At 44.0% G+C, this 12,366-nt stretch overlaps 1 protein-coding gene across 2 annotated transcripts in view; it reads right to left on the bottom strand.

Annotated features, from left to right (window-relative positions):
* The window catches only part of LOC133127182 (apoptosis regulator Bcl-2-like), an 80,387-nt gene extending 68,992 nt beyond the window's left edge, over nucleotides 1-11,395 (bottom strand). For both annotated transcript variants that reach the window (XM_061239875.1, XM_061239874.1), the window contains exon 1: nucleotides 9,951-11,395. In XM_061239875.1, coding sequence (XP_061095859.1) covers nucleotides 9,951-10,505 — 555 coding nt within the window. In that variant the 5' untranslated portion in view covers nucleotides 10,506-11,395. The remainder of the gene's footprint in view (nucleotides 1-9,950) is intronic.
* Between the last annotated feature and the right edge of the window lie 971 nt (nucleotides 11,396-12,366).

Genomic DNA, 12,366 nt, shown 5'->3' with positions numbered 1-12,366 from the left:
AACAAATTAATTCCGAGAAAAACCGCATGCGGGCCAAGGTGGTAAGATGGACCCCGGTTTTCTGGGTCCGAGGCCAAGTCAGTTTGTCTCCCTCATTCCTCGACAGAAGGCAGCGAGTAGCTTGTAAGAGGGCACAGGAGGCTGCTCTGAATGCATGAAGGAGGTGCATTCATGTTCGGGGAAGAGGATGAGACAGGACGGGCCCCGGCTCTGGCTGGACCGCCGCTAGGAAATGTTTTTGAGATTCCGGGCCCCGCAGTGCTCGAGTGTAAATAGAGCGGCAGATGGTGAGCGACAGACTCAGTCTTGGCCTGGAGGTACCGGAGGGGGGAAACTTGGCCGGGTCACCCCACCGCTCCAAAAAGCTCTTTGTGCAAGCGGCGGAGGGGGCCCTGCGAGGCAGAACCCCTGTCCAAAAACGCCCAAGCCTTTGCCTCTCCAAAAAAGGACACCCAGGATGCACCGGTTCGGTGGTCCTGCATAACCCCCCCCCCCCAGTCATTCAAGCGTACACGCTCAGCAGAAGGGCCTGCTGGCATACCATTCATTTATGAGAAACGCATTTATGAGAAAAGATATTTCTCGTTTTATAGAGATCGTCTTACTTAGTCATCTAGAGGCAATTCTAAATGTCATAGGCATAGTGATGTTAACAGCAATGCATTTTCTATTTTAATACCCTGGTTTAACGTTATTGACATTCGAGTGAGGTAATGACTAAAAAATTATTTGAATGCGTAACTGAAATGAAGGACTTTGTTCTTATCATCTCATGGCCCATGTAAAGAAAGAAGGTCAATTGCACTCATGTGTAATGTGGCACAAATAAAAAAGGAAATATTGACAAATTTAAGCAGCATAGACACAACACAGGGCAAAATGCACCACAACTATAATTTGTTGACTACAAAGGTAGGCAGATTACTGTGATCACAAAGGAGCAGACCTCAGAACTGAACAGACTGTTAATGCTTGAAAATAAACAAATGTAAAAGGAGGACAAAAAAGAGATACACATGCAAAAAAAAATTGGCAGTGAGTTGGCTTTAGATGCCGACAGCATCTGAAGGCAATAGGCAATCCATACCCGACGCCCAGACAAATTCCATTAACTGGCCCCCAAACCTGCCCACATTCCCTCCCACGCTCTCATAAAGACCTCAGCCGCCTGAAGCAGACTTGCTTTAGCATGTCTCTGTGTCTATGTATGTCTGTGTGTGGGTACAGTATGTGTGTGTGTGTGTTTAGTGTGACTGTATGTGTGTGTGTCTGTGTGTGTGTGTAAGAAAGGGTGAGAGAGAGAGAGAGAGAGAGAGATAGAGAGAGCGAGAGACAGAGACGGTATGCAAGTCTCTGTCAGTGCTCGAGGGGTAGGGAAGCAGATTTGCTGTAAAGTGCTCCAGTATCGGTTGCCAGGGCCGACGACTTTGTGTGGGTGGTTAAATCACTGTTGTCGACCGTGGCCCCCACGCCACCCTGAAAGACCTTTTTTTCACAAAACAAAATCGGATTTCCCTTTTGTGACAAGAGAGGCAAGAGGAATGAAAGCACCTCTTAAATATTTGACGGAGCGCTGCATGTTTCTGCCTATGAAACGGGACACGTGGGAGTATGCTGTCACTTTGCTGGTAAAACATGTACGGTGACACCGGTATGATATTGTGTATCTTTGCCTCCGATCTGTCTCTTCAGTCAGGGAGAAAAGGATAAGCTGCCCCTGAATAATTGCTGGGAAAGGGGTCGGAGTAGAATATAGCTGGTGGCATTGTGACTGGCACCCCTGAATATGATGCATTGCAGCACAGTCCAGCCATGAGAGAGGGGACACTGTATCCTACAGTTCTCTGGGATTCAAGTGTCCCTTTTGACCTTCTCCTCTAGGGGTTGATGGGATATGAATGCACTAGCCTTCAACACAGGGAGCGTTATCCTACCAAATGCTCACAGAAGATAAACGACTTGTTTCTCAAATGCGCAATCCGCATAACAGTCTCTATGGCAAACAACGTTCACACACAAAATGGGACTCTAAAGAACATATTTTTATCTTCGTTCAGCTGTTGCCAAAATCTGTGGGATTTCTATGCGACACTGTCTTTTCAATAAATCATCGTCGCCTCTGTTAAATTTGCCTTGATGTCGGTGCTCAGTGCAAAGGAATTGTCACAGATGTCTTCACAGAGCACAGTACAGGAAAAGAACGAGCGTTAAAACAGACATGACTTCAAAAACGACTGGAAAAGGAAGAGCAATTACAGTGACAACAGAGAACAAATTAGACTGACAGCATTATAGAAGAGAGAGATGCATTTATGTTATGCCAGATCGAGAACAAAGAGATGTCCTGATGCAACACCACAAAATTATATGTAGTAACTGGTATCAACGTTCGAGTTTGGCTCTCGCAAGGACAAAAACAAAACCCCAAAAACACCACCGCCAAAGGGCCTGTTGAGTAATGTCGTTGTAACGCTTTACTTCAGAAGAAAGCAGTTGAAATACTGCGGCTGTCTAGTAAGATAAAGCCAGTGGTAGGATCACTGTAACTGGGCCAGAACTTTCCCAGATCATGGGGCCATTTTACCCCTTCAATCCCATCAGGCAAATAGTCTCTCACGAAGCAAACTGCATTAGCTATACCATCATCATCAGGCAAATACTCTCTCATGAAGCAAACTGCATTAGCTATACCTTCATCATCAGGCAAATAGTCTCTCATGAAGCAAACTGCATCAGCTATACCTTCATCATCAGGCAACATCCTTTTGTTGTAAAACTCAACTCCCCCCCCCCCCCACCTTCCACCCCACCCACCACCACCAACCCAAATCAGCCTGGCCTTTGTCCATCCATGTGAAAAAAAATAAAAACATACATTCAGTACTGGCACATCAGTTTAGATTAAGATTTAAATAAGCGTGGGCAGATTAAAAATATCTACAATTTCATAATGGGCAAATCTTCCCATGCTGAACAATAAACAATAGCCCTATTCAGCTCAGCAGCTGATCAGGGGCCTTGTATGCTATGATGCAGTCTGTCATCTCCGCTGTAATAACCATCCACTGTCACGGCACCCGTATCGCATCACCGTATCATACCATGCCACAGCGAGTGGGGGCGGGGGGGGGTATCCTGAGAAACAAGGAGGAGGATTGCTCCGGACAACTTTCTCAAAAAATCGATAAATCGCAGACAAATGCCTTACGGTATACAAACAGAGACCACTGCAAATCTGACGGGAGATTTACTGACTGGGTAAAAAAGGAAAGCACCCACACACAAAAAATTCCCTCATTGCTTTAGGGTAATTGTTGTATACTGTTTTTCTGACTCAGAAGTGTTTTGATGAGTAAGACTGAGAAGCAGAAATAGAGAAGGCACGTTTGTTTGGATGAGATACCCGGAGAGTCTCTGGTTGGCTCAGCTGTGCGTCGTGTTGTTCACAGCTTGGCTGAATCCCTCTGCAAACAAGACTAGTTTCAGCCGTAGCATGCCCATGATAAAATAAAACCGTCTCTTTCAGAAAACAGGGCCAGAGGAAGGAGGCCCCTTTTATGTGAGCGGCACATTGGACAGTTTCATCAGACAGATGTTCGAATTTCCCCTTTGGTTCGGTTCCCCCAAACAGGCCCCATCCGTCCTTTCTTCAAGGTTTCCCACGGTCACAGATCCTTCAGTCGTAACAGTGAGGTGGGGTTTCACCGCACAGTCCAGACCTGTTTCTGTGTGCCTGACAGAGCTTGGGTCACATCCAGCGGGCTTCCACACACGCCAGCACGCGGCCCACGCACCATTTCACTGCAGAGAAACGGGGCGGCATCCACACCCACTCCCACACCCACTCGAAGCTACAGTGGAAAGGGCTCGAGTCGGGGGCGAACAGGGACAGCCACTCAGGGCCTCGTGAGCAGCCACTCCCTGCAAGCTGCCGTACAAACAGGGCGTAGATGTTTATCAGCGCAGCTGCCACCTACACACCCTGCCCCCACACCACCCCCAACACCACTTTCCAGGTAAGCGCAGCGCAGCCACTTTCAACCCGAAAGCGGCAAAAGGGTGTTTACAAACATCACTCCTGTGACCCGTCTGCCCCGAAAACTGACCCAGGCCCACTCCACCCACTCCTCCAAATGTCAAATCTCTCTCCTCTCCACCTCCTCCCCCACCCCATGAGGAGCTGCCCTTCAATGGCTTTACATGAAGGGCTTCTTGTATAAACCAGGCTCAGCTTACACCAAAGCCACTCCACGTTCAACAGAGAAGATGCCACTTTTACTCCATACCACTATTCTTCACTCCACACACTTCTGACAGGCCCTCTCTGTGTGTCTCTCACTGCCCTCTCTGACAGTGAGGAGAGCAACTGCAAAGCACAGCGCAGCTTTGTGTAAAGTCTTCTTAAAATAAAAAATGAAAAAATCCAAAATGCACTCACTCCATCGCCCTCTCTTAACCACCCATCCTCCTTTCCCTTGCTTGTGCTCAGTTTCTATCCCTCTCTCCTCCTCACCTCTCACTCTCTCGGGGGCATTTGTCTTGTGACTTTAGTGTCGGATTCGCTTTCATGTACAGCCTCACTTGAAAGGCTCATGTGGGAGAACGAATACCTGTGCTGACTGTTTCCGAAGCTTCTCCTCTTCCTGAGTGCTCCTCACTGCCACACTAAGCACACATTCTCTCTTTTTCTCTCACATACACACACACGCACTCACGCACACGCGCTCACACACACACAAAATCAATAAAATGAAAAGATAAAAGCCTTAAGAAAATTTTTTCAAACCGCTGACATAATTGATGTTCTATCATAATTAGTTAACCTGCCCCTAATCGCCACAGAACAGCATGTGGTATAGTGGCTGAGGCACTTGTGTTGTAAGTTCAAATCCCCACTGCTTTAAAATCCAACTCTGTTCTACCCTCAAGCAAGGCATGCAACCTGAACCGTTTCAGCGCATATATTGAGGCTAAGGAATGGATAATAAGCCAAGTTTTCCCAAGAGGAGGCCATCTCCAATGTAAGTAAGATTTCCTGTCTGCCTCTGCATATTTGAATCATTCTAGTGCAGACTGGTGTCATCTGCTGAAACCATATCCCCAATTAGATCCCAATCAGCAAGCAATGCGTTTAATCGAAAGCGCCCACCACCATAAAATACTACTATTAAGCCTTACGGTAGTCATAGTAGTACACAAATAAGAACAGACCAGAGACAAAGGCCGTAGCATCACAACCAAATATTCGACCTGTCATATTGGATCCAGCATGTGCAAATCTCTGGGTTTCACCTGCTTGTATTTGCATAAGACCCTGGAATGCAGCCAGGAACCCATCAGTCATCTGAAAACAGGAGTCGCGGGCTTCAGCCCGACGAAAGAGGTGTCGTGCCGTGTGCTCTGTAGTCATCAGCCCATGGATACCGGGCAGCCGGCCGCAACATGGGAACGTTCGACCAACTGTACGACAACGTTACCGTCCGCAGCGTCCGGCCGCCGTCAGAGAGAGTGGGGCCTGTCGTGGCACCCTACTCAATGATACCAAAAAAGGTAAGCCCTGAGAGGTCCGAAACCTGCGTCTGTCCGGATCGGTGGGGGTTGATCCATGAACACAGTTGTGGAGATAATTGAACATTCTAGCCCAAGTTCAGCACCAAATTATTTGAAAAGAAGAGCATGGGAGAGGGAGTGAGTGAGAGGAGAGTACACGAGAGTACAGCAGTCATTCTGTATGCACTGGCTCGGAAGGTCCAGGTAGGGTAACTCTTTCACTTTCACTGTCAGCGTTGCGTTACCTCAGAAGCCATGCAGCACACAACTGAGAATATACAAGTTCAAATGCCGGTGAAAAAATGAACAGGCCATCCCCTCGACAGGACACGCCTCTTTCAGTTGGGTGTTCTTTTTTGTTTGTTTTTGTGTTTTTTAATAATCAGTTTCCTGTATTCTGATTGGTTCTAGTAGACTGAGCCACTGGACTAACATCAACAGTCATTGTAGGTTCATTGTACTGGAATGTTAATGACCTAACCAGGCAAAGCAACAGAGTAAGGGTCACCACCAATGAGATTTAACCCCTTAAGTCTCACTGGGCCGATGAGGGTTTTTTTTACCTTCATTAATTTTTTCAGACTGCAATTTTCAATCACTATGGTAACAGGATATACCCTTTGAAAGCGTTAAATCTCACGGTTCTATCTTAATAACCTATTGTAACATGCCATTGCTTTAGTGACAACAGTTCCTTATTTTGTAACATGGGTGGTAAAACAAGTGTGGGGCGACCTCACCTTCTCTGCATTTGGGAATTCCACATACTTTACATTGCAAGAAATAAGGTCATGTCAGTATCCAGCGAGCCAAATGCATAATAGTTTCTCATTCTAAAAATGTACTAACTTGGATAAACATTGATAGAATGACCATTGTTTACTTGGAATTTCTCTGGAGGAATTATTTAGTTTCCAGGTGTCCTTTTGGAGCCTCCAAATGTCCTTTTTGGAAAACTGCCCAGACATAGATTAGAAGAAACAATGCAGAATGCTCATTTTTGGAGATATTGTCCTCAGATTTGAAAGGGGATTTGGCCAGTGTTGTGACTGTGGCTCCATTGTGTTTCTAACCGTACAAGCCACAGCTACAATAATCTGTATCCAGTCAAAAACAGAAAATCTTTTCAGTGAGAAATAAATATTCCACTTTCACTGTGTTTGAGCTCCTGTAAGTTTGTTTTAGTAATATTTGGTGTAATTATCTTGTAAAACAAATCCCAAAGGGTTACCTTTCAGAAGACACCAGGATTATGCCTATAGTCAAAAGGGCTCAAGAATAGTAACTATTTTATTTTGGGTATGTCATTTTTAAGCTTGTGCCAAGCAAAGGGGCAAAACATGTGCATTGTGATAATCGCTTTTTATATAAAGTTATCATGGTGTAGCAACCTAATTTCAGACTGAAAGACAATGAGGTCGCACCTACTGTATACTGAGACATACCGCATGTTCCAGCCATAAAGTTCTGTCCAGCAGTCTATATTCTTATCTGCAAAATAATATATATTCATTTATTTTTTAAATGGAAATAAATAATCAAAATTAATAATTTTGGAATCATTAAGTTTTCCGCCCTGAGATAGACTGGGACCTGTCCAGGGTGTATTCCTGCCTTTCGCCCAATGTATGCTGGGATAGGCTCCAGCCCCCCCTGCGACCCTGATCAGGATAAGCGGGTTCAGATAATGGATGGATGGATGGATGAAGTTTTCCACAGTTTCGTAGCATCATAGACTGCAGCCAGACCTATTGCTTTTTAAGCCTCTCATTTTCCCAATGATTGGAGCATCGGTGGTGACAATGAGTCTAATAACGCTGATGCAGTTTCATAACCAAAGTTATGCAAAATTAAAGTTTATCTGAATTGAATGAATGGATGGATGAATTCATCTTTATCTGTCTATCTTACTGTAGCAATACCTAATACATATATTTTTAAAACAGCTCATTGGACTTCGCCAAAACAGACAAAAGATGTGCAAGACCTGAATTGTATCCAAATAGGCCTACATGAACATTCATGAGGAAACAAACTGCTTAATCCCTGAGTTGAAATAGGTGTTGAATGAATGGTGTAGGCTAAATCAAAATCTCTTTTGGGCATACTGGTTAGCTGTAAGCCAGGGGGGAGGTCACTGATAACTATAAACCCCTCACCGAGACGCTGCTAAGTCATGTAGGCTATTCTACACAGACGTCTAATTATTCTTGGGCATTATCCCTGCCTTAATGAATCACATTAATTCAAAAGGAAGAATAATCACAAAGGATTAATCGAGGGGAAAGGAAACACTTTACAGGCAAAAAAGGGTAACCATCTGACCAGTTCTTGGTCATAGTAGAGATTAACTCATTACTTATAAATGAGATCTTGTTTTCCCCCTGCTGTGAAAAGTGCTTTTACACTAGACTGAAAAAAACACAATAAAGTTCACAGTGCTAACAAAGACCGGCAATTTCCAAACACTGAGCTGTTGTCTGATCCATATTTAGACTTAGCCAACCGGTACACTCAGCAAAGGCAGTTAAAATACACAGAGGTATCTTATGAGTGAACCAACTTTATTGTGGAAAAACAGATACTTACTGATGAGGTAGCACCCAAACCATATTTATTTGATGATACAACACTGACTTTCAAAAGAAAGAGAGATCGTGTAGATCTATGAATATCACAGAGAAGAACAGGCTGTTCCTAAGGATGCTATCTAGGAAACTAATCAGATAATTTAGCTAACAATAAGGAATGGTCATCTTGTTGTAGAAATGGCTCAGGAAATGAGATGGAATGGAAAGGATGGAAAACACAAGGCCAGTATACAGTCGGTTCAGAATAATTTATTCTTATGCTATACTAGCATCACGGGGCCCTATGACTGCATGCAGAAGGCTTCCTGTTGCTTTCTGAGTTTCTTTCTAATAGGCAGTGTGTGTTCCGTTTAATCAATGGTACTGTACAAAATTTGGGTGAGCATGATACGTGTGTGTGGACTTTGGTCTTCTTTCAGGCTAACGGTGCAATCCTGTATCTGGGGGTTGTTGTTGTTCAATTTTGGTCATTCATGATTATTGGCTTTCCAGGATCTTTCTGATGCCCTTTGCTCAGGTGCCTTCTGCTCTGTTCTGCCACATCAGTATCAACACATAAAACTGACCATGCTGTCTGGAAATGGCGCTTTGCACCTCTGTACCTGGTACGGTCAGGTGCTTTGCCTGGCCGCCCACTGCCTTTGGGGCTATTGAACAGCTTGAACATTTTCTCTGACCTTGGCAATTTTCCATTTCCTATTCTTGGGAGGAAGCAGTTCTCATCCTACCCCACTGCAGCTTTGAGGCATAAGCCTCAGTTCCTCAATCCAACAGAGCTTTTTAGACTGACAAACCGATGCCATAGTCACCTGGTGCAATTTGTTCTCTCCACACAGAGCCAAGATGTCAGACTGCAAGCCATTGCACCCTAAGACAGCTTCATGACAAAGGATTGAAATGCAGCAATGTTTTGCGTAAACAGGGTCTACAGACAAGCCCTGTAAAATGTGAAATTGTGTGCATTTTAAGTGATACACTAAAAATGATCAATATGAGGATCAAACAATGAATCAAGATTTTTTAAAATGAATAAAACATGATTCACAGATTCAGAGAAATGCCATTCCCCATTACTAAAGACACAAATGGCAGCTTTGTCAGGGTGTGAAAAGTTTGCCGTTCATGAACCTCTTTGCCTAGTGCAACCTGTAGATGCCAATGACGTAATGCATAACAGCCTTTTAAAATATTTGGAGTATGAATCACTGGAAAGAGAAATGCAAGCCACAACTGTAGGTTAATTTTGGTGTGTGTGTGTGTGTGTGTGTGTGTGGGTGTGTGCTTGTGTGTGTGACAAATCGGAGGTATGTGACAATCACTCACATACCTCCAACTTCTGAATTTGAAAGAAATTGAATATGTCAAACAGGTCTCACAATCATTGTCCATTATTTACACATACGAATCATCTTATCTTGTTGAAGGGTAGACCCTCTTTGTGCAAAGTGTGCAGATATTAATTATGGCACAATTTGTCACAATCAGAACGTTTGCTGGCTTTTCTGCTGTAAGGCAGGCAGGTGTCTAATATCGATAGCGTCTACTGAGAGCCCCACGTGACTCGGGAGACCTTAGGGAGGAGTGACAGTTGAACTGGAACCCCATTGGTTGGAATAGGCGCAGCTCACATTGCAATGGGGAATTCTGAGATTTGATGTCATAGATTGCAGTAACTTCTCATACTGCAGGCTATTCTCGACAGAGCTAGGATATACTGACAATAGTCTAGCACTGACCAATACAACGACCCTGTATTATTTCATATACAGTAGCCTGACGGAAGTGACAATGCAATTGCTCATAACATACCCAGCCTCCATTCTCCTGAATCCAGATCTGAAGGGGTCCATTTAGATACTCCGCCATCCAGTGTGCAATGTTATCGACCTGGGACGTCATCTCGCGGTTCACACTCTCCACGCACATAGTTCCACCGAACTCGAAGAACGCCACGATCCGACCCCAGTTCACTCCATCGCTGAACAGTTCTTCAACAACCGCGGTAAACTTGCGCTGTGCCGTGCTGGGTGTGAAATGCAACTGGTCTGACATTTCAGCAAAGTCCCGAAGATACATCCTTTCAATTTCATTCCCTGCTTCACGCAGAACACGGTGCAGAGCAGCGTGAGGGTCGGGTTGCGGGAGTCGGTTGGGAAAAGGGGAAACGTTCTCTCCATCCGTGGCTGCTTGGATTCGCCGTGTCAAAACTTGAGAGTTGGAGGGGGAGCTATCTGCTAATCCGTTATTTGGAGAATCGTTTTCCCCGGCCTCTTGTAATTCCCATACATACCCCTTTTTCAACAGTTTGTGATATATGTATTTTTCCACTATATTCCGATTATCGTAAGGACTCTCGTTTGCCATCACGCCTTAGGAACGGTTTGACAAAGGCTGTCTGTACCAACAGTTTCACACAAAATACATGCCCACGGCTCCACGAGTAAGGTGCTCAATTCAAATAATTTGCATGAACGAACTGACTAAATAATATTTGTGTTGTTAAGATGATTAAAAAAGAAGAATCAATGTCTCACAGTGCAAAAAAGCGTTGTATTTCTGACCTTGAAAGAAAGCACGGCAATGCACAGACCAATGTTATCCAAATATAAATTGATGCGTTTCTATGTATATATATTGAAAAACACAAAAATTATAACAAACACATAAATATCAATAAGGAAACGTCTTGCGACAAAGCTGCAAAACTGCACCATTCCCTTCAACTTTCAGCAGCAAATGAACTTACAGCATTGTGCAGACACGGAACGTGGTCTGCCGCTGTAGAATAAAAAAAAGCGTCAGGAATGCTTGATCTTGGCTAACGATACGCCCCTTTCAGCAGCGAGCAAAGATCCTTGGGAAAGTAGCAAGTTTTGGATATCCTTTAAAATATATCGTCCTCAAAGTCAAGCATGGGGAAGCTGCGTGTCTGTCTTGGATGCATCAGTCGAAATTATTTATCACGTATTTTTGTAGAAAACTGCAGAAACACTGCTTCCCTTCCTGGGTTATATTATTCCACTGACATTTGCAGAGAAAAGACGGAAGAGAAAGCATTTGCGAGCAAGCAAGCTTTCGAATTGTACTTATTCCACAGAGAAAAAAATATGAGGGAAACCGGTAAAAAGCAATACAATGTCGTAACGGATATTAAATCCAGATAGCGCAGTATCCATATGCTTGCACAATGACAGCAAAAAAACTACAATGACGCTTCTGTCATGTACAGTGCAAGCAGAGAATCCCTGACTGGAAGTGCTCTCACTCTCTCACTCCCTCTGCCTCGCGATTTATGTTACTCCTATCCAGCAGTGAGGTATTTCCTCTACGTCACGCCATTCAGTATTTCTCTGCGTGCGCGGACTGGGCTACTATGCAGACAGACACCATAAATGATGGAAACGTTGCACGAGGCTACTTTTGTATGGGTTCTTTGGTTGCATTTACGGTCTGTACGTTGATGTTATTTACGCTTGAGTTTTAAGAGTCAAATCGAATATAAACAGTATACCCATTTAATTATACGGACATGGATGAAGTGTTATTTAACAGCACTTAGGCATAGAAAAATGAATAGCTAAAGTGGGGCGGCAGAAATATATAACTGAGAGCAGCATTGTAAACTAATTGGCAATTAGATTGTGATTCATGAGTTCAGTGGCCATATGGGATTCATACTGCAGACGTGCAGCAGTCAGCCGGTTTTCTTTGATTAAGTGGAGACCCCATGGTGGAAGGAGTTAACCCAGCTGTTAGGCTACCCTATTTAGAATATATATATGCTCACCCAGTAAGCACTTTATTAGGTATTTATTATTTATTACTTATTTTTTAGACTTATTGGTCTTCTGCTGCTGTGGCCTATCCATTAGAGGTTTAATGCATTCAGAGATGCTCTTCCGCATAACACTGTTGTAAAGTGTGATTATTTGTGTCACTGTCACCTTCCTGTCAGCTTTGACCACTCTGGTCCTTCTCCTCTGACCTCTCTCATTAACAAGGAATTTTTGCCCACAGAACTGCTGCTCACTGGATGTTTTCTCTGCAAACCCTTGAGACTGTTGTACATGAAAATCCCAGGAGACTCTACCTAATAAAGTGCTCAGTGAGTGTATATATACTAAATAGGGTAACCTAACAGCATTTATATGTGTGTGTGTGTGTGTGTGTGTGTGTGTTATAATTTCCTGTTTTCTCCTATGTACAGTCTGAGACGTGGTTACAA

Source organism: Conger conger, chromosome 4, assembly GCF_963514075.1.
Source record: "Conger conger chromosome 4, fConCon1.1, whole genome shotgun sequence".
NCBI classification, from domain to species: Eukaryota; Metazoa; Chordata; class Actinopteri; order Anguilliformes; family Congridae; genus Conger; species Conger conger.
This window is presented reverse-complemented; position numbering and strand designations above follow the sequence as displayed.